The sequence below is a fragment of the Centroberyx gerrardi genome, chromosome 10 (genome assembly GCF_048128805.1).
Source record: "Centroberyx gerrardi isolate f3 chromosome 10, fCenGer3.hap1.cur.20231027, whole genome shotgun sequence".
In the NCBI taxonomy this organism is placed as follows: domain Eukaryota; kingdom Metazoa; phylum Chordata; class Actinopteri; order Beryciformes; family Berycidae; genus Centroberyx; species Centroberyx gerrardi.
Genome location: NC_136006.1, coordinates 9,477,323 through 9,504,751, shown reverse-complemented (window position 1 = coordinate 9,504,751; position 27,429 = coordinate 9,477,323). Strand labels below are relative to the sequence as shown.

General features: G+C 41.5%; 1 protein-coding gene across 1 annotated transcript; it reads left to right on the top strand.

The window, feature by feature from the left end:
• The first annotated feature begins 9,029 nt into the window (after window positions 1-9,029).
• Window positions 9,030-26,111, top strand: LOC139912960 (insulin-like growth factor-binding protein 2-B). The gene is made up of 4 exons (XM_078286062.1): window positions 9,030-9,413; window positions 18,513-18,667; window positions 22,808-22,948; window positions 24,637-26,111. The coding sequence occupies exons 1-4, from the start codon at window positions 9,053-9,055 to the stop codon at window positions 24,793-24,795; spliced, it is 816 nt and encodes a 271-aa protein (XP_078142188.1). The 5' UTR covers window positions 9,030-9,052; the 3' UTR covers window positions 24,796-26,111.
• Window positions 26,112-27,429: the final 1,318 nt, after the last annotated feature.

The window sequence follows — 27,429 nt, the reverse complement described above, 5'->3', positions numbered from 1 at the left end:
CCATCTATTAGACAAAAAAAATCACGGCGTTAATGAATCCATGGTCAGTGCATAGTGATTAAAGTGACGGGCAAATCCTGCGTTTAGACTGTCACACTCTTTGTAAGGGTTTGACATGTTAGATTCATAACAGTGTCCATTCATGAATGTGTCTTATCACAGTTGTTAATGTGTTATGTAAATCCATGACAAATGAAGTGTAAGGATTTTTGACGCAAGATTCCTTTATCGCCTTTATTACCTCAAAATTAATTCCTCAATCTGTTATTTGATGTTTTCTTCTGTTCTTGAGCTGCAGCATATTCATTTGTTTACTAAGGAATGTAAGACTCATAAAGAACCAGCTATTAAAAACAGCAGGTGGCAAATTGCAATCGATTTTTCTCACTTTGCCATCAAAAATGTTTGAAATTGCGCAGTGAAAAAGACTCCCCCATAGTGAATCAAATTGCTGTATCTAAACACAAGATGCAAGTTTTGATCAATAAAGTTTGACGTTCACTTTTAATCAGCCAATGACAGATGAAAAGTACAAAATAACTTCAAACGGTATAAAAAATAGCTTTATTTTCCTGTTATGTGAATCAAGTGTGAATCAACTCTCTCAGCCAGCATGTACAGTAGTGGCTAGCTTCAATGTCTAAACAAACATCTGTGTACAAATTTATGAAGCAAATCAGACAAGAGCCTGTCAGCACCACAGCAGCTCTAGCAGCTGCAGACAAAGCTACAAACATTAACGTTACTATTAGCAATCCTGATATAATAATAATCCACTGGGTTCAGGTGAGTTGAATGTGCCATTAAAGCAGTAGTCTTCTGTATATTTATTTTGTATAGGTTGAATTGAGTTATTATAGGACACTTTTTGCATTTTCATCTTCTATAACCTCTCTTGCTATTGACTGAGTATTTGTCCAACGTCACATGAGACATTTCTGAAATCCTCAAGATGTAATATAACCAAATTCTGTACATTGACCCACAACTGTTTGAAATAAACAAATGAAAATATTTTGATTAACCTTGAATAAGTTGGCTTACAGTAGTATGTAGTAGTTATCTAACCCTCTGCAGACCAATTTAAATTTTCAGCTATCTTATGCTATCTTATGAAAATGTTAGTGTAATAACATACATGTACATGTCTATTATTGGCCAATGGTTTATTGTTGACTCGGGCAAAGTGAGAGAACATTTTTTTTCTGTGTCCTATAAAGTCTTGAACAAAAGTAGTACTGGAACTGCCAGTCCATCAAACTGAAAGTAATTCCAGTCCTTTTGATGATCCACATAGTCATTATTGCACCTCAGACAGGCTTGATATTATCCCCAATACTTCCCAAAACAATAGTAGGCTAATGCTACAATAATGCACAGCTTAGCAGTCAAAACGTGTTGCTGACTTAATCAAAATTTAACTTAATTTAGATTAGGAACCAAGCAGTGTTTGCCACTGTAATAAGTGCAACTCAGATCCAGCCACACATTTTTGACTGGTGCTCAAGAAACAATAAGCTCTGTATGAGAGAGACTCAATGGCCATCTGCTTCCTGGACATTCCCACAAATTAATGAATTTATCTCATGGGAGGCAGTCACTGGAAACAGATGTTAGCAGGGAATGCAGTGAGAGGAAGCAGTGTGAGGTTTCCCTCATAAAGTACAAACATGTAATCTCTCTGCTGGTGCAAATATACAGTAAATGGTATGGAATGGCGTGGAAGTGACTGTACAGGTACGCATGGAAAATTCAACACCTGAGCAAACGGTATGAAACAAACACATGATTTCATCTCATTCATATGTTTTACAGTACAGTAAGTGTGAAAGGTCGACTGAAGCATCAATCATTGACCTCAACAGATTTACCAAATATGTAAAGCAGGTATAAAATCTTAGACACACAGAGAAGCCAAAAGAAAATTCTCAGGCACATACCTTCATTTTTACAAAAATTTGCCTTGTAGAGTCCTGGTAAAAGCCTTGAATAGAACCTGCGGTGAAGAGATGCTTCAAACCGTGAGTTCACCAGCCAACTAACAGACGCACCAGAACAACTTGTCATGAGAAGCCCCTCTGGCGATCTGGTCCAGCTTCTTATCAGCGCAACTTGGAGCTAATTGAGTTGCGCAACGCATCAGCAACGGACAGCCTGCTTCCTTTCCCAGGCTGAGCCTTGCTTTTCCCTTGCTTCCCATGCTGCCCAACATCCCGTTCCCCCACAACTCCCCGGAGACAGATACATGTACCAAGAGGCCTCTAAGTCAAAATGTCTACACAGTGGTGTCTCACAAATGTATTTAAAGTCAGAGTTTTGTGTTTGGGTGTGAGAGACGGGGATGGGCACTGCCAGGGAGAGAGGAATAACACTTACTATCACCTTAAAGTCATTATGTCACTCTGTCTCCACCCCAAACAGACCCCCAGCATTTTGGGTCTCTAATGTGAACTCTGAAGAAACATGCACACACACATTTTGACCCTCTGTTTATAGCAGCATGACCCTCTCCTCTTGATGATTGCAATGTTTTGTTTCACTGCCTTTCACTAGCTATGTTTACATACATGGAGAATTCAGTTCTTAAAGCCCCTACGTGTAGAATATTTACCTCAGTATATTATTATTCAATCAAATTAATTCTGATAGCATAGTGTAATTTTCGCTGATGAAAAATGAGACCATGTCTGTAAAAATGGATTTATTCTATGTGTTGCATTCTATGTGTCTATGTGTCATTGGGTACGATTGACCTTTTATTCTGTGGCCTGTAATATGGCCTCATAACTTCTGAAAATAAAATCTCAATCTTCATCATTAGTAAAGTCCAATACAAATCAACATTACAAAAACTTTGCTCACCTCCTGTGTAAACAAAACAAGTTAAGCTCAAAGTCTTGCTGGAAGAGAACTCTTCTGCCATTGACAGTAGATCTTTTTTGTCTATTTTACTAATCGACTAAACAAGCTTGTCAGATTTGGACGTGTGTCATCAAAATTAACTAACCATCCAGCATTAGAGCTGCTACAAGTTCTCATTTTCTCACTTTTAAAATAACACTAGTCGCCTGTGATTACTTAACATACTGTATGCTAAAGTGTTAGCATGCGCATCAGACAGAGGACTACTGGACTCACTGAGAGATCATTTTGGTGCCAATCCTCTTGTCACATACTAGGTAAGACCAAACTTCCAAAAACTTGGTGTAGTCCTTTAACCGGCCAGCTGGGTTAATCTGTGCATAAAGTCACTGTTCCAGAAAGAGAAGGTGGGGAAAGACTTTAGACCGGCCAGCGCTGTTCTCTCCCTTCCACTCTACTCTCTCTCTCCTGAGTAATTACATCACATTAATCTGTTCCTATAGACCTGCTGTTGACCCCACTGCATCCCAGAGAGCACTGCAGACTGGAGTTCATAATGTGCCCGGGGTCAAACGTTTGTGAATTGGGATGCAGCGAACACCAGGTCATGCTCTCATCCAAGTCCATTAGAAAGTCAGAATGGTCTCCTGAGTGGAAAATGTTTCATAAAGGCTTGGTTTGTTGAGGTTCTACATCCAGAGGATTTTTAGGATTTATTTTCTTCATGACAGATGTGATCTTTGTCCGCTGATGGCTGTCTAAACAGAGAGATATCACATGGCATCTGATTTTTTTCCCAGTTTAGAAAGCTTACTTAGTCTAAGAGTTTCTGATTTTCTGTTACTGTAAATGTAGTCAAAAAGATTACGCTCAAGTTTCGCCTTTTGTTGTTTGATTAGGTTATAAGGCAATGATAGGGAGATATTTACAGAGCATGTAGACTGTGGTGTAGTGTGAAGTCCTGGTGTAAAAGGCAATTTAGAAAAAGTAAATAAATGAAAACAAAGACTGGCAAGATGAATTTAATACTCTCAACATACATATCATGCTAACAGATGACACTTTACTCACTGATTAGCAACAGTAAAGAACACAGGAATCAAGTTGAGCACTGGCTATAGTTCAGGTTACACAAAACCTTTCCTAATCTTGAATACTCTTTAGGAAATTACAAAACTGATCCTACATCAGCAACCACTCAGATTAAGTCAATTTATTCATAAAGCAGTTTTAACAAAAATAATGAATCACAAAGTGCTTTATAGAGCAACAAACAACATTAAAATGCAGATAGAAACAAGAGAGAACAAACTGTTTGTACTAATCCCGCTATTTTATTGAAAGAATATAAAAGAGCCTTTTTTCTTAATCCTGTAATCTCACCAGTCTCCTGTACGCTGCTGGATATCAGAATCCTCCCAAATATCGGCCTCTTTTCACTCTTCTCCTTTGAATTAAACCCATGACTGAAGCCTGGAAAATGTGACCACCTTTGTGTGGTATTCAGTTTGTCTTGACTAAATGACTCTTTGAAAGATGGATCTTTCAGGAGCCCAGTTAAAATATCTTTCAGCACTATACTGTCAGGTCTTTCCCCTTAAGTGTAAAATTAAACGTTTCAACATTGTTCAGCTATTGCCCATTCATCTGGAGTTGCTAGGCAACACGTACACATAATATAATCATAATGCATTTGCGAGCGGAGAAATGTTCAGGAGTGGTCATAAGAAAACATTTCCATTTCACTTAATTGAAGGCATAATACTGTAAGCAACAGAGCAAACAGAGTATACAGTAGATAGACATGGTTTGGTAAATGCTGTGCTTGTGAAAGGCAATGCATGTGCTGTTTGGACAGTTTCTCTCACTTAAAGTAATGGAAAATATTCCCTCAAGTAGGAACAAGAGTAGAAAGACGAGGCCATGTATACTTGCCGTAGAAAAGAGGGGAAACAAGCCTCATTCCCTGCCTATACGTCTGCAAAGTCATTCAAAGTGGATATTGTATATTCAGTCCTCAGTCTTCAGTTTCCCCACATTTTTCATTCAATACAAGTTTACCCAGCAAGCAGATAAACATCTTTATGGCTCTGATACAAACCAGTGGCGTTTGTGTTATCCTGCTTTGATTGTCAGATGGGTGAGGATTGCTACATTAGGACAATTCAGATGACAAGAGACACTTGAGGGACACCCAGGAAGTACAGTAGACATCTGCCCCCTCCCACCAATCAGTCATCAGTAATAATATCTTAAACTGTCTGCTGTTATATGCGTCTTTGAAGTTGGAATTAAGCCTTTAAAGCTACAATTTTTCCATGATAAAATATTGCCTTATGATAGTGGAAGTAATGTGTTTGGGCTGAACAAGAGTAACTCCACCCACCCACGATGCCTAAAATAGCCCGGTTTGTCCCATTCCACCAGTGTTGGGGAAATCTTCTCGGTGCACAGGAGGTGATGCGTTTTTATCTGCTAGGTAAACAAAGAAGAGAACTGCACCACAATCTGCTGTGTCCAAGACTTGTATTATATTTTACTTATTCAGCAATGAATACAGCAACATCACTTGCATTTGCACATGCTCACAGTACAGAGGTACAGACATGGATGAATCTTAAACTTTCCAGAACATGAAAGGTTGCCTTGCTAATTTGACTTAATGACTTTATCCAGGTATATGGACAACAGCAGCAGAGTTCTGCAGCAGGGATAATGCCTTGATGATGCACTCTTTACTCATAATTAGAATAACTTGTAATCGATTTTTTCATGTTCTGTAACAGCAACTGCCTGTATTCCGCCAAACGAATGTAGACTCTGAAATATGATTCTGTCTGGACACAATAAATGTTCTGTGTGTGTCGGTGTCGGGTCGATCCGGGTCAGCGCCCGGTTCAACTGATTCTTTAATGACCACAACTTAGTGACGTCCAAACAAATTGGCTGTGTTTTTGGGAGAAGTTAATTGCATCTTTTGGAATAATTGGACACACTGTCCACATGGGTGACTACACTCCACAAATTAGCATTCATCTGGGTTGAGTAGGGTGATGGGGAATGGGAAGGCGACATGTCTGTGTGTGCATGCAAACCCACAAGCTTGTGCAGGCGTGTACAGTATGCCTGTGTGATGATGTGAGTTATAGTACTTTTAGTGTGTTTTAGTGTTTGTGTAGTTGTAGCCTTGACGTTAGAGAAGCAAGTTTGTAATCGAAAGTTTGCTGAATTCCTGGACTCCTACCAAAGACTGGGGGTGAATTAAAAATTAGGATTTAGAAAATTGCTGTAACTCTATCCGCTATTAATGCTGATAATGCATTCTTGAGTAAGGCACTTCCTTATCTATGATTTCCATCAAGCAGCAGGAATTGCCAGGTGTCTGAGTTTTGAAAACCAGAAGTTTCAGCACCTGGTCAAATAATTGTTGAGTCATAATTGTTGAGTCAGTCAAAAAGCAAAGTTGCTCAGTCAAACTGTTCTGGGTGAAATGAAGGTAAAATAAATGTAAGGGTTTCATATACAGTATATCCATTTTGAAAAAAGAAAATGTTACTAAAGTTTGTTTGTTTAACTTTAATAGAAACCCATAATGTGCGGTACTTTCATGTCAGTAATCATTTTGTAAGAGTAAGTGCTACTTTTTTTCAAATGGTAGATATCTCATTTTGGAATGCAACACTGCAGTTTCAATTGTTCGTTCATCACTTTAAGATGGAAACTCGTCTCATGACAGGACTCCCACACATTCTTGAAAACCTGGACATGTAAAAGTTAGTTTCCAAGTCTTGCTTACAGGTCAGTCTCTCAAAAGACAAAGGAAAATAACATTCAGAAGCTTTTTTTTTTTTCCTCTATAGGTCCTCCAGCAAACTGTTTTTACAGCGCAGAAACCTTATCCAAGTGGCAGCATCAGGCAGAGTGAGGAGAGATGGCCCTGACAGACATTACCTCATGCTCCCAGACCAGCTAACTGCATACTGAGCTGTATTGACATCACACACACTGGGGCTGCACCTTAGGGCTGGAAACCCGGCGTAGGGCATGTGTTGTGGGGTCGGTCAGAGAAGGTGGAAATGTGTTTCACGTGTAGCGGGCGAATAATTTCCTCTTGGTGCACAGTCTCCGAAAAGGTGCAACATGCGCCTCATCATATGACTGTGTGTGTTAGTCTATCATTACATCATTCATCATTACATAATCATTCATGCCCTTGTGTTCCTCGTGAGGTAATATAATATAATCCTAAAGGTTTTCTGTGTCAGTTGATGGGGCAAGTTTACATGTGGGATGATTTCACTTGGAATTACATACTTGATGTTTAAAGACACAATCTGCGATTGATGCGTCGCCTCACCTCTGTGCTTGTTTTGCTAACATTGTGTTGGAAAGAGCGGTGGGGTGAAGTAGGACAGGATAGGATAGGATAGGATAGGATAGGATAGGATAGGATAGGATAGGATATACTTGTGCAACAGCGCCGCCTCCAGGTGAGTGTACAAGTAAGGGTGGGGGCAGAGGTTGGAGCTGCATTGGAGACGGATAAACTGATGGATAAACTGAAGTTAAGGCAACTAACCATCTAAAAAGAAAACATGATTTTTATAGGGATCAATAAAGTATCACATCATTGCACATTATTCATACTGTAAGATGTTTTTATTCACAAACTGCTCACTTAAGAGCAAATGCAAACCAAATTTGATCTTGATACCAAAATCAGTCTGTTTTTCTGCAATCTGCTGTGATATTTCAAAAGGTGAAAGTGATTTCTCTCATTATCCAAGGTACTGGTATCCAAGGTAATGCCATCGAAATAATTGTAACTTTCTTCTTTGAAAATGATCATACGATGGAAAGAAGCACAAAGCCAAAAGAACATTTTCTGTAGTGACGCCGCGGTTGTAATTGACAACAAATGATCAACCGACAGAGCCGTGTCATCGTCAACAACTATGAGTCAGCAAATACAAAGCAAACACAAAACAGATGAACTTAAAACATGAATATCAAAGTAAAAAAACACTAAGAAAATCCCCAAAATGAGACCTTGGTTTATCACAACTGTCCTACGTCCATTCTGGATTGAGTCAACAGTCATTTCTTCGGGGCAGAGGGCCAACCGCACCGTAACCACTTGGGGTTTCCAGGTTCATTTGCTAACAGAGAACAATATCTTGACTGCAACCACTGTGCGAATAATTGGGCTGCACAGAGATGGAGAGCAATTTTGGCCCCAGGCCTCACCTTTAATTGAGTGCCAACCGACAGGAGGCAACAAGCGAAGGGGCCATGTCGCGGACACTCAGCACTCAGGGTAATATTCCCCAGGAAATGTCTGTTTTTCTGTAGTTTTGCTTTGACTTGAAACATTCTTTCATATGTGAGTGGCACGGCACAATGAATTCTAGCTGAGTCAGTTGTATTTATGTTTTGGTAACTTTTCGGCTTGGTGCTGCAAAGTAAAAAAAAAAAAAAAGGAAAAAAAAATTGGGGTTAACATGGAAGGAGAGAACACTGTAAACCCTTACAATCCACATTCACTCTCTCCCTGACTCGCTCTCTCTTTCTGACACATGCACATGCAAACATATACACACACAAACACATTTATACACTCACACCACAACACTCAACCTTTGGTTAGAACAGTGTTTCTCAACGTGGGGTCCGGGGACCACCGCGGGTCCTTTAGGGGGTTCCCAGGAGTCCCCAGCAAATTGATGAATTGTTAAATTTAAGCGTTATTTCATTTACAATAAATAAGTAAGTAATAACACAATTATAGAATGTAGAAGAATGACTATTTTGATCATATTTCCACTGTTATCTCTCTACCTACAACACAGATAGTCATTGAATTCTGTACAAAATCATATCTAACAATAAACATATTCTCAGATTTAGGTCTGAGAGACAAAATCTCATCAAATGGAGGTCCGTGGCTCTAATGTGAACTAAATTAGGGGTCCTTGACATCACTGGGTTACAGTAATAAGCTCAGCTGTTTTTGACAGCCAGTCAGCCAGTAACATGACAGTAGATAGGACCCTGTCAACAGCATCAGAGACTCACCTGTTTACCCACACACAGCCGACTGTCAGAGGATCCTCAGGTTCACACTGTTATCTTCCACGGGTCATTTTGATCTCCAGTGGTCACTAATAAACTAGCCCACTAGCCCACTAGAATGGTCATATATTTTACCTGCGTGGTGCTGTTTGCGTATCTCGCTTTACCTGGCATCTTACTCGGGGATTTGGTCTTCCGATGCCCTAGTTGCGCCGCAGAGCGTTTAGCTGCTTGTCCCAAAGTCACGACAGTATGTGCAGAGATAGTGAGGGAGCCGGGCTGCGGCTGCTGTCCGGTGTGCGCCAGGCTGGAGGGGGAGCTGTGCGGGGTCTACACACCGAGGTGCTCCACCGGCCTGAGGTGCTACCCCAGCACGGACGCTGAGTTACCACTGCAGCAGCTCATCCAGGGCTTAGGACGCTGCGCGCAAAAAGTGGACCTGGAAACCACGACCAGTCAAGACCATCAGGATACAAACGGTAAGTTATCTGGAGAACAGAGTGAGAATTCTAAGTAGGGAGGGAAGTTAAGGCCTTGCAGTGGTTGTACTGGTTCCCACAGGTGGGGTCCAGGCAGGGGACCAGGTAGGGGTCCTTGAAAGGGGCAAAATGAAAGTTGAATTTTACTATTACTGTTAGGACATTCACTTAAAGTTAGCACAGTGAGAAAATGCTTAAGAGTGCTTTGATCATAGCTTCCACTCATTCCACTGTTCCACCTCACCAACTACAGTATAAAGACAGTTTCATAATATATCATCTAACAACATATATCCTCTCAGATGGAGGTGTGTGTGTGTGTGTGTGTGTGTGTAGGTGTGTGTGTGTGTGTGTGTGTGTGTGTGTGTGTGTGTTTGCGGGGGTCCAAGGTACAAAATCTTCTCAAGTTGAGGCCTGTGTTTTAATGCATATCTGTCTGGGGCCCTTGACATGAAAACGTTTGTGTCCATGACCTACAGGTTCTGTTACAGTTTCAGTGTTATGTAAGGAACCAATTACTTGACTGTCTGAAAGGGATTATTACCATTTTGAATAAGTCTGTAATACAGCTAACTTTGATGAAAGGATGCAACAGCAAGGTACAACTACAATAATTTACCCGTACAACATCCGTTTTCTTTCTGAGTAAACATTGTTGGTGGTGGAAGTAATTTGTACGTGCCTTTCACCTTCTATTCTCAGAAATTGAGCCCTACTTTCTAGGAAACGTCATGCCGGAAAGCATGTCACTGTAACAAAGGTTTTCAAGGAGCATCAGTTGATGGATCATGGCACAAGACAGGTTAATTCTATATGACAGTGTAGCCACAACTTACTTGCAAATAAGATAGATACTGTATATTACAAGGATTGCATCTTTGTCCATTACCTGCACTTTTTATATATTAAGAAAATGTAAAAAGAGGTTGTAATTTTCCACATCATCCAGATTTTAAATCATCAATATTGTAGATCAAATCATAAAATATTTCAACAAACATGAAATCTACTTATTTTGTTTACTTCATTGAGTTTTTTTTATATGCTAGTGCACATTAATCAACATTTCTGTCAGTGTGCCACACATTAGCCATGCAGCTAGTTTTCATCTGTCATCTGGTCCTGGGCATGATGTTAAAACTAAAATGACAATTAAAAATACCAGTGCCATCTGAAGTCTCATGAAGAAGCTGTATACTGTTACAGTTAACAATCAAAACAATGACTTGTACTTTTGCCAATTCTCGTACTTTCACTGCATGTCATTTTTTTCCTCAGAAAAGCCGCAACATTATTTTTGGTCAAAATAACCACAGTCCATAACTCAAAATCCTGCAGCGACTGTGAAATGTTAAGCTTTGCTTTTCCACATTACAGTTATTAGGGACAAAGGGTCACTATTGATTTCTGAAAATGAATGTTGACATATGCAACATATTTGGCAGGCAGTGGCAGACCCACATCTGTGAGTGCAAACAAGCATTATCCCTCCGCTGAACCCAGAACTATGGTTTGTAACCCACATACAGCTTTCCTATTGTCAGTATTTCATTTCCATGTATCGTTTAGCATACTTGATCAAGGCTCTTTAATAAAAACATTTTTAAAGACTGAATGTTTTTCTAAACTATTTTGCTTTTTGGAAAAGCCCGTCCATTTTACATTCAGTTTCTGATAAGCCCCAGTAGCTTCACAGCTGGTTATGGCCTTCCTCACCACAAATTACTGATAGACTGGCAACAAATGTGCTAAATGTCCTAAATCTGGCGCATGCTCTGCTGCGACGACACAGTCTGTTCTCTCGTCCACGTCTACGTTCATGTGTGCGTTCCTGTCCCGCCTGTCTGTTTGTCAAGCTCTTTCTGCCATTACTCGTAAAGCATTTCTCATAGCACACGACCCCAGCCACCCCCTTAACCCATGATTCACCCTACTTCCATCTGGCCGGAGATACAGATCCCTGATCTGTAAGAAGGCACGTTGCAGCGAGAGTTTTGTGCCCTCTGCCATCACTGCCCTCAGAAGTCTATAAAAGGACCTATGCTCTTGCGACTGTTTCTTTCTCTCTGTGTGGCTGTTTGTCTCTGAATGAAATGGTGCCAGGAAAGATCCAGATCCCAAATCACCCATAGAAAACAAATGAAGGGGGAGGGGGGTCAAAACAAAGCTGACTCCAATTCCTGTAACTTTAGCAAAGCATGATGGACTTATCTGCACTTTTTGCTTAAGTCACATGAAGAAATCGGTGAATATGAGCATCAGTCCAGACTGCAGTTTTCCCTCGGGTCATTCTGCTATGCTAGGCTTTCCAAGCATGAGGAACTGCTGGCTATCAGATGTCAACAACCGTCTCCTTATACCCATAAAACTGCACATTTTGGGGTCATTTCCTGCAGTTGGTTCGGATTACGTTCTGACTCCTAACGAACTGCACTGCTGTTCACTTGGAAGAGGACAGAGACCTGCATTTCTCATGCGTTTCAGTGCGGTTATTCTGTATGAACCTGAGTTTAAATAGCATCGTTCTCACATGCCTGTACTGAACTGCAGGAGTGAAAGCTCCAGAGTTCAAATAAACCGTTCCAGCTATGTCTGTTTAGGAATGACAATTTTTGTTTCCACTTCCAATTATTTTTCCATTTCAATTGGAGTTTGGAAATTGCTGCCAAATGCAGTCCAATAAGAGTTCAGCATTGTGATTATTGTTCGTATGAGAATTTAGTCTCCAAATTAATCAAAACATTTCCCTTCCTTTGAATCCTCGTAGTCCAATGGACTAAGAAAGTTAATCCCGTCTCTCATGAGGTGGATGGATCATGCAGCAGTATTTGAATTAGCCAATCAACCTTTCAATTGTTTTTTTAACCTCTATTTATCCAGGGAAGGTCTGCTGAGCATGCTTTGTTCAGCACTGCTCTGCTTCTGATCCATACAGTTACAGTCATACTTGAAAAGTTGAGCCTCATGCACCAAGGATTCTTTCAGTCCACTACCAACAGCAGATTGGAGTTTTAGTAATACTTTTTATTTCTCAGAGGCAGAGCTGCTCTGGAGGCAGAAATAATATCATTAGTTGAATTAAACCTCAATGGGTGGATCCAAAGAACCACGGTTTTTCTGGCTAAATAAGGTTAGACTTGAAACAAAGTGGAAAAGGCAAGGAGTATGAGAGGAGGTAGCTAATATAAAGCTTAGCACTCTTGCTACTAATTGTAAAAAAAAAAAAAAATCTAGCCCTAGTAAGTTACCTAGGGTAGCGGACAATTTGGAGAAAAACTCCAATCTGCCTCCAGCACACCGAGGGTAACTCAGCTGTTGGCAATACTACTACTTGGCAATAAAAATTAGAGAGGGAAATAGAAATGCACTTTGGCAGCAATCTGAATGATGGACATTGGACTCTGATTGCTATCTGGCCCAGTGGTCACTCTATATCATTGACAGATAAACGCCAAAACAATAACAAATTTTTAGGTCACCACACAGACTCAGAGGCAATGCAGATCAGTCCAATAGAACGTTTTCATCTTTAAATTGTCAAAGATGTGTGCCAGCTTAAATCTCCTCTAAGCATATGGAGATGCAAATATGCTCACACACTGCAAAAATAGTTCCTGAAACAAGTTGATTTGCAATGGAAACAAGTGACATTATCTCACTCCTATTGGCTTTTTTTTAAAATTTGTTTTCATGAAAATACTACGATTTTAAGATTCAATACTAAATGAATTGTTAAGATGAATGTTTTTCAATGTGCTAAAACGGAGAAATAAAGATGTGTTTTCAAATTTATCCGGCTTAGTGTGGACAAGGCATCAGTTTTGGATGTTCCTTGTCCATTTGCCATTTAGAGAGATCCAACAGTGCAATTTGGTACCGCACCAGGTGAACCTTTGGTTGAAGGTGTGGTGATCAGCGAAATCACCTGCTGTAGACTTTGATTAGAATGAAAACCTGCAGACTCTCGGCCCTCCATGGCACTTGGTTGCCTATTCCTGGTATAGGAACATTAAGGGGGAAGTATAGACAAGCACAGGGGTGGTAAACAATACTCCTACCCACTATACAGTCATTCATTCATTAGGTTCACCCATCTAGTATCGAGTGGGCATCTGTTCCTACTGTACTGTACTCTTATTTGCCTGATTTTGGCCTGTTAGCTTAAATACTTGCCATTCTCCTCCGTCATGAACTCCATGCCCTCTCCTGCATGTGTACACATTGCTCAGGTTGAAACTGACTAATTTTTAACCTTTGTTCAATGTGGCAATTTGACTGAGAACACATTTTTGTTTACAGGGGAGTAGTTGCAGTGGGAGGGTTACACACGTTAACATGGGACTTGCCCAGTTTTGCTGCAATGCGCTACTGTTGGCCACTGATAAGCTCCACTGGAGTAAGGCAGGGGTATACTGACAACAATGTCATGCTTGCTCAAAATAGAAACACCCCATACAAATTTGTGTAACCTAGTGAAACCAGAAATGGCAGTGACAAAAACTCAGAACAACAGCAGCAACAGTAGCTGCAGTGAAGGTGCAACTCAGGGGGCTGAGTAAGTTTGATCATGTTGGTTGACCATGAGATGTTGGCACGGAAAAGAAAATGTGACGAAAGGAGAGTATAGGAAACTATTCCACAAGGCAACACAACCAGTCATGTGATATTTTAGTCCAGTGGTGTCCAATCATGTGGCACAGAGGGCCAAGAGTCTGCAGGTTCTCCTTCCAATGGTGCGATTGGACAGCACTGTCTTGGACCAAATGCAGACAGTTGTGTAGTGGCAGCTGGTGTGCAAAGAATTCAACTAGTTCGTCCAGAGAGCCTGTGCACACTGCGAAGCCAATGCGGCGTTTTGTTTTTTCTGCAAACAGTCAGTTCTTTTGTCTGTACAAACCTAACAAAATTTGTTTCTGCAACAACAATCCCATTGCCTTTACACAAGGACACCAAGGAGACAAGGAGGGTGTGTCTTTTTTGCTGCTTCAACCATGCAGGCTATTGGCCCTCTAGTTACAAACGTACTTCTCTAGCCATTATGATACTGCTGCCCTATGGATGTATCATTTTTCTGTGCATCTCTGTCTTCGTCTCCCACTCCTCTCTTTCTGCGTTGTCTGTGGTCTGGGAATGCCCTTGTTGCCCTGCAGGTGATCCTGTGCTCAGACTTGCCCCCCCCCCTCTTCTCAGGTCTTTAATTACTGTATGTAGATGTGTGTGTGCGGTGCACACGCTCAAGAAAGAGTGAACGAGTAAGAGATCACTTTGGGTGGGAACTGCATGTTAGGACCTGCAATTCTTAAGAAGACTCCCCTGAGGTGTGAATAGAGATCCCTCCCTGCTTCACTCTTCTCCAGTTCATTTCAACAAGGTCACATGTTGCATAATATGATCTAACATTAATGAGCAAGAGTGGGTGATCCCTACAGATGGTAGGACAGCAGACAGGTAAAGTGTGTATGTGACATGTCATTTGAAAGAGAGAAAGGTTCTCTAGGAAAAGGCTTGTGTCCTATTGGTTGTAGTAGTGTTTTTAGTAGTAGTAATATTACCTTATTGATCCCAAAGTGAGAAACACTACAGAACACATCAGTAACATACATGTAACATAAAGTGCATACAGAAATATAGCTTAACAAATGCATGTAACACAGAACACTGGTACTACTAAACACTCGTACATTGGACAATAGTTTGAAAACTTGTGTCCCATCTCCAGTATGGATGAGCAGTTGGGCTGATGGTGAAAAAGATACATTTTGTAGGAGAACAGCACCTTGACCTTAGGTTTGACTGAGTGTCTTTCAAGTCTGACAAACACTGCAGGGCCGCCAATTGGCAGCAGTTTCCCGTTCAGACTACAAAGGCGACTTCATTTGGCTGGGATGACACACATGGCCACATTGAAGCATAGCAAGTTCAAGAGTTGAAAGAGCTAGCTAACCGTAAAAGGTTTTGGGGGGATCTCTGGCTAGACAAAACCTTCTTCATTATTCAATTGCTTTTGTCCATCTGCCAGCCGTAAAGCGTTTGAAGTGGTTTAGCCTTGAGAGGAAACATTTACACTAACAATGGTTTGAAGTAGGGCCACTTTCTTGGCCGAGGAAGCACGTGTACATTTTCGGGACACAGCTCTACTGTATACGATAACAGTGCAAATACATTAATGCTAAGCAACTCTGGAAAGACATTACTCATTCTGTGTTATGAGAGCGCTGTGAAAGCATTGCTCAATGGCAATGCCCGATGCCAACACTCCAACAGCTTGAGACAGGTAGTTTCTATGGCGCTGAAGACAGAATCAACAACATTGCATTTAGATGACAGCTGTTGGCTGAAGACATATGTTTTTTTTCCTTGGAAAATGGCCTCTCATGTGTTCCTATAGCATCTATAGCAAACTAGGGCATTAACACAACTAGATCATACTGTGTTAAAGAAATACCTTGGGATTTTACATTTTAATGTAACATTTTCTGGGCGAAAACCTTCTATATTTGCACCTTAGTTAACTGTAACACAGCCTGTCAACAGCCTTCCTTCCTTATTAAAAACAATGAGTACTGGCTATTGATACCCATTACTGTCAAAGACGGATACCAGCAAAGGGGAAAGGAAAAATGTAAAACCTTTTTTCCCATGTTGTTACAAATGTTTTCCCATATTGTGAACTAACAGACTAAAATTAAAAATGTCAAGCTCGCCCTTTGATGTGTTCCCCAGAAGCTAACACATGTATTCCACAGTTTGTGAACTTCTTAACACAACTTTGATCAAACTTCTGAGCTTGTGTGCTCAGTTGGAGGTTGGTTTTTATGACGTTGGGTCACCGCTGACACACTGTAGTGAATATTATGGGATTTGTTGCCACTTATGGTCTTGTCTGTGGCCACACAGTTTAACTGCCAGTGGGATGTGTTACAGTTCAACTCAATTAACAAAATTCCCCCTGGATTTCTACTTTGTTTATCCGATTGGAAGGCTTGCCCTATAGAATTTCAAGCCAGGAACTTGTATATCTGATGTACGTAGCATCATTCATACATTCCAGTATTTGCTGGAAGCTAAAACTATGACCTAAAATTGTCCAAAATACATGTACACAATTTTCACACCTGGCTCAACGTCCTCGCATGGACACACACACACACACACACACACATATAAACACACACACGTGAACACGCACAGAAGCATCCCAGACACTGTCATGGTGTGTGTGTGTGTGTGTGTGTGTGTAAATAGCTATGAAGAGTCACCGAGGGGCCTTTCCCTCCCAGAAGTGATTTACAACCTCAGAGATCTGCTCCTGTTTGCACTGCTCTAATTACAGATAAGAGTTAGTGGAGCAAGACACACACACACACACACACACACACACACACATACAGCCTCTGGCAGGTACTTCAGGTAAAGAAATCCTTACTCAGCATGAAAAGCAATCCTCAGAAGTGCTTCCTCACCAGTCTGGTCTCACCTCCCATGACTAGCAGTCAACCTCAGCTCTTTAATTCAGTAAACGCTCTTTTGTCTCACTTTGACTCTGGAAATGTGTCAGACTAAGAGCTGAGATCATTCAGATACCTTCAACACACTCAGGACAGTCGCTATAAAGATATTAAAAGATACAAATCATTATAAATAGACAGAATGGCTGCGTCTCCACCACAATGATAACTATGAACACAGGCAAAACAATCCCACAATCCCCTGCAAAACAAAACAACTGAGTTTGTATCTTTGCAACAGACAGGCATGCCATGACTGTGGAGAATAATATCCTTATTGTGTGCATCCTTCAGAAAGTGTATATCTTTAAAGTTACAGTTATCAGTACTGTAGATCTCAGGTTCTGCATTAATGTTACTACATACAGTAGTTTGTCCGTGTCTATTTTGAAATTAACTTATGAGCGAGTTATTGCATTTGCCCCATCTACAGTGACTGATGAGCATACTGTACTGGGACATCTAGAGCAGGAAACACACTGAAAATGAACCTGCTGCTTTTCCATGCACACTGCGTCTTTAGATCACCATTAGGAACCTAAATGGGCTGGGTGCACCTTGAGGCGTCGCTATTTTAGCTCATTAGAGATCTTAGAGGATACGTTCACACTGTCGCCGTTGTGATTACAGCCGTGACGACTCCTGACCGTCCAGCATAGAATTAGTGACGGGGTATGAGGGACACGGGACGCCCTGAGGCCGGACATGTACTGTAAGGCTTTGTCTTCTAATTTGACGACGTGTAAAAGAACCTGTTATTAGAAAAATGCTTGCTTTTAGTAGTAGCTTGTGATTAAAGAATAGATAAATGTATGTGTGAGTGCTGTAAAGAGCAATGGAGATGATGAGTTTGTGTGTGTGTGTGTCTTTCTGTCTTTGTGTGCGTGTGTGTAACATCTGTCCATTAACCACATACCCGAAAGTCAGGACACGACTGATTCAAAGGCATCATTTTCTGATGGAGAAGAGCCGGACAGTTTTTGTTGTCGTTTCTACCTTGAATCTACAAGTTGAACACTACTTTGTGATCAAAATGAAAATGTTTGCCAAAAGGTTCAATCTGCGACATTTCCTGGCATGACCGGGAATTCAGCGCAAAAATGTTGCAACATTATCGGAGTGTTCTTTGGACCCAAACATGAACAACTCCCCAAAATTAAATCAGTTGCAGAATTTCAGAACGTTAGCAAAGTTTGATTTGGGCTGTATGTTTATGCATGTCATTTTCTATATGCTTATACGTACTGACAATGAAAAGGGTTACTCAGTTGAACTGCATTGTCTGTGTTAATTTAACTCGGAGAGTGTAAAAATCAACACTATGCCAGTGTTTATACAAGTCCGCACCCATCAGAGTTGATTTGACACTTTTGGATAGTTTTGAACAGCCGCCCCAGATCCATATCAGCTGTATGACAGAACAAACATCACTCCAGTCAGCACTTGTCAACTCCAAATAACTGTTATTGAAAAAGCAACACTTATTAACACTGAAAAATATGCTGTGTGGAATGAGAGCATTTCAGTGGATTTTATGTTTTAGGTTTAGGACTTGTATTTACAAGTTGGTTTGTGTATTTGTTTGCTATAGAGGTGCACGGCACTGAGAGTCCACCCATAAGGAGACCTACCAAAGATGCCAGGTTATGGCCCAAAGAGTCGGCCAAGAAGCAACACCAGAACGAGCTCAAAACCAAGATGAAGACAAATCAACCAGAGGAACCTCGGACCCAGAGACTGCCTCAGGTCAGGACTAAACCTTCTGCTGTCTTTGGGTGTTTTGAATGAGTTGTCCCTAAACTGTGAATCAGGATTAACTTTCTTTCCGCTTCTGACTAATTATAACCCGAAGCATGGGGAGTAACATTTTGTACAACCACCATCTGCATCTAGTTGTAACCTCTACTTCTTCTTTGGTTGAACATGTTTTTCCTATCTTGTGTCCAATAGCAGGGATCTTTTTAAAGCATTTCAAGGAAAAAAGTGTCAGTATCAAAAAAACATAGTATGCTATAGTGATTTAGTGGATTTTAGATAAAGCAACAGCACTTGGGTTACACACCTAACCCTAACCTATACCTAACCTAAACCTAACCCTAAGCCTGCCTTCGTAACCTAAAAATAAAGTTCTCCGCACCACCAAGATTTGTTGCTACAGACCCACAGCTGACACCAACCACTGAAGGTCCACTATTGGTTTGTTATAATTTTGCTTGCTATTATTTAAAATCTGACATACAAAATTGTTGTGACTTCCTTTGGCCTGCTGTCAAAAAATATCATTGTGTACAAAAGAGCCTCATGTAACTTGGCCCTGTACCACTACCATGTGCATAATGTGCAAAAAATTGCAATAAAAGTCAGACTAGGAACATCCCATATCCAGGGGTGCTGCTATGAATTTTGGGCCTCCTGAAACTCTGTTACTTGGTGTAACTTTGTACAGTATCACCTCGCCTGTCTGAAGCACCTTCTAGCTTGGCGATCCCTAAAAATCCTTCCCTTTCCTCCACACTGGCAGCACCCCTGCTTATGTCTATCGTCTGACAGTAGATGTGTATGGCAGAGTGGAGGAAAATGCTAATTCTGTTTATCAAAAGTGTGTTAAGTGAGCAGTAGCAAGGGGTCAGCAGTGTCCTATGTGGGCAACTTTGTCTGGTACAGTAGTGCCCTCCTCTGGGCACTCTCTCACTCAAACACACACACACACACACACACACACACACACACACACGCACACACACACCCGTCCATATGTGCCTTCACACAGAGATGAGTAATTGCTGGGATCTAAAGATCATTAAGCTCAAATATCACACAGAGCGGGTTTAATGTACAGAAGATATGACAGCATGGAAATATATTGCGACATAAATGTGCATAATTGTCAATTACTTTGTTGATACATTCAATTAGAGAGTGTCTCAGAATGTGCAGCAGTCAATAATTGTCCACAATGCAATAATGTAACAAAACTAAATAAATCTGATAACAACTGATGAGGTAATAATGATGTCTAATATTCCGAAATGCCAATAATTACCTGTTGGCATTATTGATTGAGTAACCAGTTGAATGAATGATGTAATAACATTATCAGTGACCAGATGCATTTTTCATATTTGCTTTGGACTGATATGCAAATGTAATTCTGTCATCTGAATATTTCACTACTAATATTTCACCATTAGTGGCGATCTTTCTGTGCAGTTTATTGGTACATTTCCAATCTAGTATGAAAATCTAAAGGCAACATTGGCTGCATTCAGGTTGAACTAGTTGAGTTTTATTCTTTTGATTAAAAATGCTGTTAAGGAACATTGCCACTTATGCGAAGGAACAAACATAAGTGGCATTGTTTTTCTGTCCACAGTGGAATGCGTGTCGGCAGTTTAATCCAGTCTATAGATTACACCCCCCATCTTTAGTATTCATTCAACATTTCACAGTCTCCAATGCAGCTAGACAAAATTAAAAACAACTCTTGGAAACCGCTTGATGGGGTGACGTACAACTATAGATATTCCTTCTGTTTCATGCAAATGAGCATGGGCCCTGGGGGCCACCCAGAGGAGGCCCGTATATGTTTCCTCCCGGGAAACAATGATATACATGCCTGCATTTTCTCCCTCATTTAACTCAATCTCTTGCATCAAAACAAAAAAACATAAGCGAGAGGGTGCAAAACAATTGACGAGACCATTAGAGGCAACAAAAGAGAGAATGCGGTAGAAGGGCTTGTGCAGCTGGGCAGGGGGCCGGGACTTCAGACGGCTGGTGTCAGGCAGGACGCGCCGCGCTGTGTGTGGTCACGAGGTGAATAAACAACAAGCCTCCAGGCGTCTCCGTCATCAGAGTTCGGGTCACGACACATTTCATGCCTTTATGAAGTTGATGAAGACGCAAGTTTGTTTTTGGCAAAGGGCGTCAACGCTTTGAAATGGTCAACATGGAGGCCAATAAAGGGAAATAACAGAAAGCTGGCAGTTTTCTCTTTTGCCTCGCATCGCTGTTGTCATGTGAAAACCCCTGTAATTCCGATTTCGGTGATTTTGCTGTAGTTGTTCACTTGAAGAATCACATGGTTCTCTATGGGCTGAGAAAATTCTATGACCCTTGGGGCTTATGAAACCCTTTCAAAACTCAAAAATGCACTGTGGTGAAGCTGAAAAACAAGGCTGTTTTTTTTCTCAGTTCCTGAAAAGCTGACATTTTGGAGATACAAGGCTTTCGCCCGACAGCGACAATATTAATATTTGCATGTCACAGTGCAAAAAACAACATTGTCCATAGAGGTGTTAAGATTGTGGAAGGATAAGGAACCTGTGCAGGGCAGGTGGTGTGGTCATTATTCACAGTATGTTGCCTTTGAGTTCTTTTTTCTTTCTTTTTACTGTTTTACCCATCCTCACTAACTATATGAGACAGATGAGGCTGCAGTGAAACTCTCAGGTTGAGTGAAATTGGAGGGCTTTGTGCATGTAGTGAGGTGTGGGTTTGTGTGTGTGTGTGTGTATTAGAGAGAGAGACAGTTTGTGAGAGACAGTTTGAGTTTGAGTGTGAAATGGAGACAGAGAGAGAAAGAGAGAGAGAGAAAGAAAGCACTTTTCATCCATATGTTCTGATGTGTGATAAGGTTCATGGCAGACTGTGCCTCCTCCTGCCCTTCTCTCTCATCGTCAGCCAACTAATCAGAAGACTGGACCTCTTTGATCCCACTGGCAGCCTGATACACTAGCTCTGTGTGTGTGAAAGTGTGTGTGTGAGTGTGTGTGTGTCGGTGTGTGTGCGTGTACGCATGTGTGTATTCATGTGTGTGAGTACGCATCAATGCTACAGTATTCGTGTAGTTCTTCATAAGCGAACATGTGTGTCTGCACAAATGTGTGTGTGTGTGTGTGTGTGTGTGTGTGTGTGTGTGTGTGGCCCGTGGCCACCTGCTGAGTTAAGCAGTCCAGCCACCCATGCCCAGCTCCACCAGACTCACATCAATAATATTGGCTGAACCTTCTGCTTGCATAACTACACCTCATAAAAAATGTTAGCTATAAATGTGTGTATTTGTGACACATTTACAAGACACATAGAAGTATTTTATTTCTCTTCTCTTTTTCTTGGACAGAGCGCATTCCTTGGCCTCAACCTCGAGTCAAGCTTAACCTTACTCTCTTTCTTTTTTATTGTTTATCTTATTGACTTTTATTTAGCTTTGTTCTTTCTCTCTGAGGATATTATTTGGAAGTCTACTTTGCAAATACTCATCTAAAAATATACTCTGGTAAAAGTTCCATTTCAAATCCTTTACTCAAGTCAAAGTATAAAAGTACATGGTCTTAAATTTACTTCAAGTATAAAAGTAAAAGTAGTCGTCTAAAAAAGGCATTTTTAAAGTACTAAACTGAATCACAGCTGAGAAAGAGTCTGCAGCTCAAATCACTAACGTTAACTCTAGCAGCTGAATTCACTAATGCTTATTCTCTTCTCTCTTGTTGCTTCTCTCTTCTTCATGTTGCTTCTCTCTCTGTCCCTTTCCCTCCTTTTTGGTGTCGCTTTGGTGAACAAGCAGCCAATCGAATCTGGCACTTGATCAGCTGCTTCTGGGATGGAAGCTGTCTGATGCGGGGGAGAAAAAAAAAACGAAAAAAAACAAAAAAACAGTTGATGATTTCCCAAGAGTAACGAGTCTGTCTTGAAAATGTAGTGAGCAGAAAGTATAGATTGTTCTTTTGAAATGTAGAGAGTAAAAGTAAAAATCTTAAGTGAAAGGAAAAACTCGAGTAAGGTACAGATACTTGTAAAACTTACTTAAGTACAGTAGTTGTCAAGTTGTTGTTAAGTATTTGTACTTTGTTAGTTATTACTGGTCTCCCTCCTCCATGCTTGCAGAGCTCGTGCCAGCAGGAGCTGGACAAAGTCTTGGAGGAGATTTCCAAGATGACCTTCCAGGATAACAGAGGCCCGCTGGAGAACCTGTACGAGCTCAAATTTCCAAACTGTGACAGACACGGACTGTACAACCTCAAACAGGTGAGCCACGGGACACACACACACACACACACACACATGCACACACACGCACACTGTGTTCGTTGAGTGAGGACATTTTGGCTGGTTGAATTGAAAATGAGTTGACCCCTAACCCTGACAAACACACACACAGTAAGCAGTTATTTAAAACTTCACATTTGAACAAACTTTCTTTTGAAAAAAAAAAAAAAAAAAAAAGTGGCAGGACTAATCAGTAATGCGTTGTGTGGAAACTTTCCTGGGCCGATTTAAGTATTATTATTGCAACCACAGACTTTGCTGCTGACAAAAACTTTTATTGTGATTTCACAATATCAACAATCCCTATTACCCATATACACATGTAATCACATCACTCTTTGTTTTGATCCTACTTGCTCTCTGAAATCCCCTCCTCCTCTCCTCTTTTTTTGCTCTCTCTCTCTCTCTCTCTCTTAGTCACACACACACGCACACACACACACACACACACTAACGCATATCATCATTTTGTGTTGTTGTCAGTTCTCCCTTGGATTTCCCCTCTCTTCACTTTCATGCTCTGTCAAACACACACACACACACAAACGGATTCTCTCGTAGCGCGGCTGGCTAAAAACATAACCCCCGCACTCCCACCTGCTACTACCCCTTCCCCACTCCACACACACACACACACACCCTCCTCCCTCTCATCCCTCACTCATACACAACCACAAATACATGGGGAGATGTTGCCATCGTGAATGAGGCAACAGCTTCTGAGCCCAAGGTTACAAGGCAATAAAACCGTTTGCCGTAGTTCATGGGAAGACTTTTGTTAAGCGGAGGGAACGACTGCGCTTCCGACTCGGGAGCTCGAAATCTGAATCCTGCTCATCCGTAGAAATCAGACACAGGAGGACAAATAAGGTCACATGTCCGGTATTTTTCTTTTTTTTTTTTGCGAGGATATTAGAGCAGAAAAGAAGATTTGAATAGGCGCCACGGTTTCCTAAAGCCGGGCCCTCAACCACTCAGCCAATTTTCATCACTGGTCACAAACAACAGCATTGTTTTGGAGCGGAGGCCTCGGTTCCCAGGGAGGAACACTGTACCTCCTCAACACTCGGGGCTCTTTCGGAGTTGTCCCTCCTTGTTGCGGGGTAATTACTGTAACTGTCACTTTTTTTGTTCTTTCTCATCGAAGGAAGAAAATGGAAAGTCTTTTATTTTTTTGTTGTAACCCCCCTCAACTCTTCATTCTTTCCGCGGTCCCCTCCTCTCCTGCCCCGCGTGCGCGGCATAAACTGTGTCCACTTCAATTACGACCTCATTTTTAAGGGGGCGATGGAAGAGGGGGCTCGGCGGGGGGGCCCCGTCCACTGGCATGCCTCTGTGTGTGTGTGTGTGTGTGTGTGTGTGTGTGTGTGTGTGTGTGTGTGTGTGTGGGTGGGGGCATGACCTGAGGATGGGCTGTTATTGGGCGAGTGCTGCCCCACCCTTGAACCCTAGCCCTCGATCTTGTCCAATAGCCCCCTACTACCAGAGGATGCATAACTCCACACACACACACACACACACACACACACGCTTACATCTCAAGCCACCGTACAGCATGCTTCATTAACGCACCCCCAACTTCCCACCATGCATCTTTTCCCCCTCGTTTCCCCAGTATTTTCCAGTATTTTCCAGTTTGTTTGTGTGTTTTTTCCCCCTCTCTCCAGTGCAACATGTCCACCCACGGGCAGCGGGGCGAGTGCTGGTGCGTTAACCCCTTGACGGGGGTCCAGATTCCGGAGACGCCCAAAGTCCGAGGGGACCCCAACTGCAACCAGTTCCAGGAGGAGCTGAGGGCGCTGCCCACTGCAGAAGCCCTCCGCTAGCACAATGCTGCATGTATTAATGTCTGGAGAGGTGGCAGGGTTGGGGTTAAGAAGTGGATTTTTCTTGAAAATTCGAAATCCTGGAATATTTTGCTATGAAGAGGTTCTTCTATCCAATCTGTAAATGAAAGCTTTATCTTTTTTTCTTTTTTTTTTTATGAGAATTGCAATTTCAATTTTGAATCAAGTTCATTGACACTGAATTAACCCCGACCCTGATAGACTGAACAAATATGTATTTCATGGAGAGGTTTAACTGACTGACTATAAGGTTTCATCTGTGTTCAGAGTCATTTTAAGATATTTTGTGCTGCAGCAAACATAACAAAAACTTTTCCATCCTTTTTAATCATCCATGTGTGAAGACCTGTTTGAAGAGCAACATTATATGAATAATATTTTTTCCTCTTATGTGACTCTATCTTTTAATTACACATGTAACAGTGTTGCCCCTAGATCTGTTGAACACTGATGGGCCACCGCTTGAGAAACTAACAACACATATCATTTTATACCATTTCCCCTGAAACAGAATTAAACGCAGGGTGACATCTAAGTGTTTTGTATAATTATTGCTTTTATCATAATAATATATATAGGGGTAAACACTGGTGTGTAGTATATTTTGGTATTTTTGCAGATTTGTTCCTGCAAGTTCTGTGTCAAAAAGAGTAACAAGTTACGGTTAACATTTCCAGGATTCACAGGAATTTTAAAAGAATGTGTGTGGTTACATCTGTGTGTGTGTGTGTATGAGTGTGTGTGTGTGTGTATTGGGGGGGGGGGGGTGGGACATCTGAATACACACATCCACGCTGTGTTACTGGATCTGTCCCCTGCTATCCTGGTTCGATGCTATGCTAATCACGGGGCGGGGCTGTCGTTGAATTCGATTGGATTGGTAAGTCAGGCAGCCGAGCCTCCTGTTTGTGCAGCTGCTTGCCTCTTCACCGAGCTTCATATTTATTCAACCTTCCTCTCTGTGAGCCAGTTGGAGCGAGGGACTTACAGGTGCTCCCCTAAATCCTCTGACATATCAACGATCTCTGTGTACAGTCTCTGACACCCTATTTTGGTGCCGACACGCCCCACATAACCTTGGTTCTCATGAGTTTATACTCCGCTCAGCCGATAATTCAGAATTTCAACACCCTGCATGCATACTTTCCATTGATTATACCTTGTTGATTTGTTTTGACTGGTGATGCACCATTTTTGCTCCCCCGCATTGTCAATTGTAAATGAGCTAAACCCCATTTTGATGTGGCATTCACTAAAAAACAAAGATTACAGTCCTATTTCTCTCCTTTTTTATTAACATTAAATGTAAAAACCAACACAAACCCAGTGTTTATAAAACTCCACACCTATCAGAGTTTAATTTAACACTTTTAGATATTTTGATCAGCTCTATGAGTGAACAAAAATCACTCTAATCAACATTTGTTAGCTCCAAATTATTGTCAATAAAAAATCAACACATAAAGCTGGAAATTTTGCTGTGTGGCATCGGTAATACTCTCAGGTGTGGTAATGAAAGAGTACGGTCCTGTATGTGAATTGGCGAGGTTGATTATGAAGAAGTAAAATAAAGTCAATAAAAACCAACTACGTCTCTACTGCCCTCTGTGTCTGTCTCTACTGTACTGTCCACTGTAGCTTCTGAGAGCTCTCCATCTTCTTCATACTATGTGTGTGTGTGTGTGTGTGTGTGTGTATGTATAGATATGCAGAGGTCATATTTGGCTTACACTTTTTTTTTGGAGTGGAAGGTATGGGGAACTTTGGAGAAGGCTTGGCATGCGCGCACATGTGTGTGTGTGGACATGGATGTTGGTGCATGTGTGTATGTGTATGTGTTGTTGGGGTTACTAATGAAGTGTTGACATGAGGAGGGATTAGGACGGGGGGCTGACATTGACAAATGTGATACTAAGTGGGTTAAGATGTCTATAAATAAACCAACCCACAGTCCACAAATACATGCCTGTTATGCCAACAGTGCGCACATGCACACACACACACACACACACACACAAATATTTGTGCTGCAGGGCATGGTCTAAGCGGAGGTAACCGACGTGGAGTCTTGACAGAGGGATGCAGGGGTGCTGTTAGTGATTCTGGGCCCCCTGACAAGACGTGACACTGGGACCCCCGCAGCGCTGCGTCTGACTCGGTAGCGTATCACCTCTCCTCTCTGAAGGCCCCCCCCCCTCCCTCCATCCCTTCATCCCTCCATCCCTCCATCCAGCCTGAAACTACTCCTCTTTTTACTGCCGCCAGCCGCACCTCTGCAGGGAATGATCACTGACATGGGGTGTAATCAATCCAATATAATCCCTTAGATGGCCAGGCAAATTCTAATCAGCATTAAACTGGGCTGGGAGTAATGGATTACACGGAGTGGGGTTGCAGTCATCATATTTCAAAACTGTAACTGTAATCCAATTCAGCCATTGTAAAACACGCAGTAATGTGATTATACTGTAGATGCAGTATAATCAGACAGTTCTGTTCTCTATTCCTATTGCTACTACAGTTATGGAGGTATTTGGAATGGCTTTTATGTGACTGAGAGTAATCGTTTCATAAGCTTACGGCTTTCACAGGAATTTAAAAACATGTCAGCAA

What these genes read in the sequence shown, in the direction of transcription:
- LOC139912960 (XM_078286062.1), top strand. Translation starts at nt 9,053, where the DNA reads ATGGTCATATATTTTACCTGCGTGGTGCTGTTTGCGTATCTCGCTTTA. An exon ending in AGACCATCAGGATACAAACG is followed by an intron (nt 9,414 to 18,512) that starts GTAAGTTATCTG and finishes TGTTTGCTATAG; the next exon opens with AGGTGCACGGCACTGAGAGT. An exon ending in GGACCCAGAGACTGCCTCAG is followed by an intron (nt 18,668 to 22,807) that starts GTCAGGACTAAA and finishes CCATGCTTGCAG; the next exon opens with AGCTCGTGCCAGCAGGAGCT.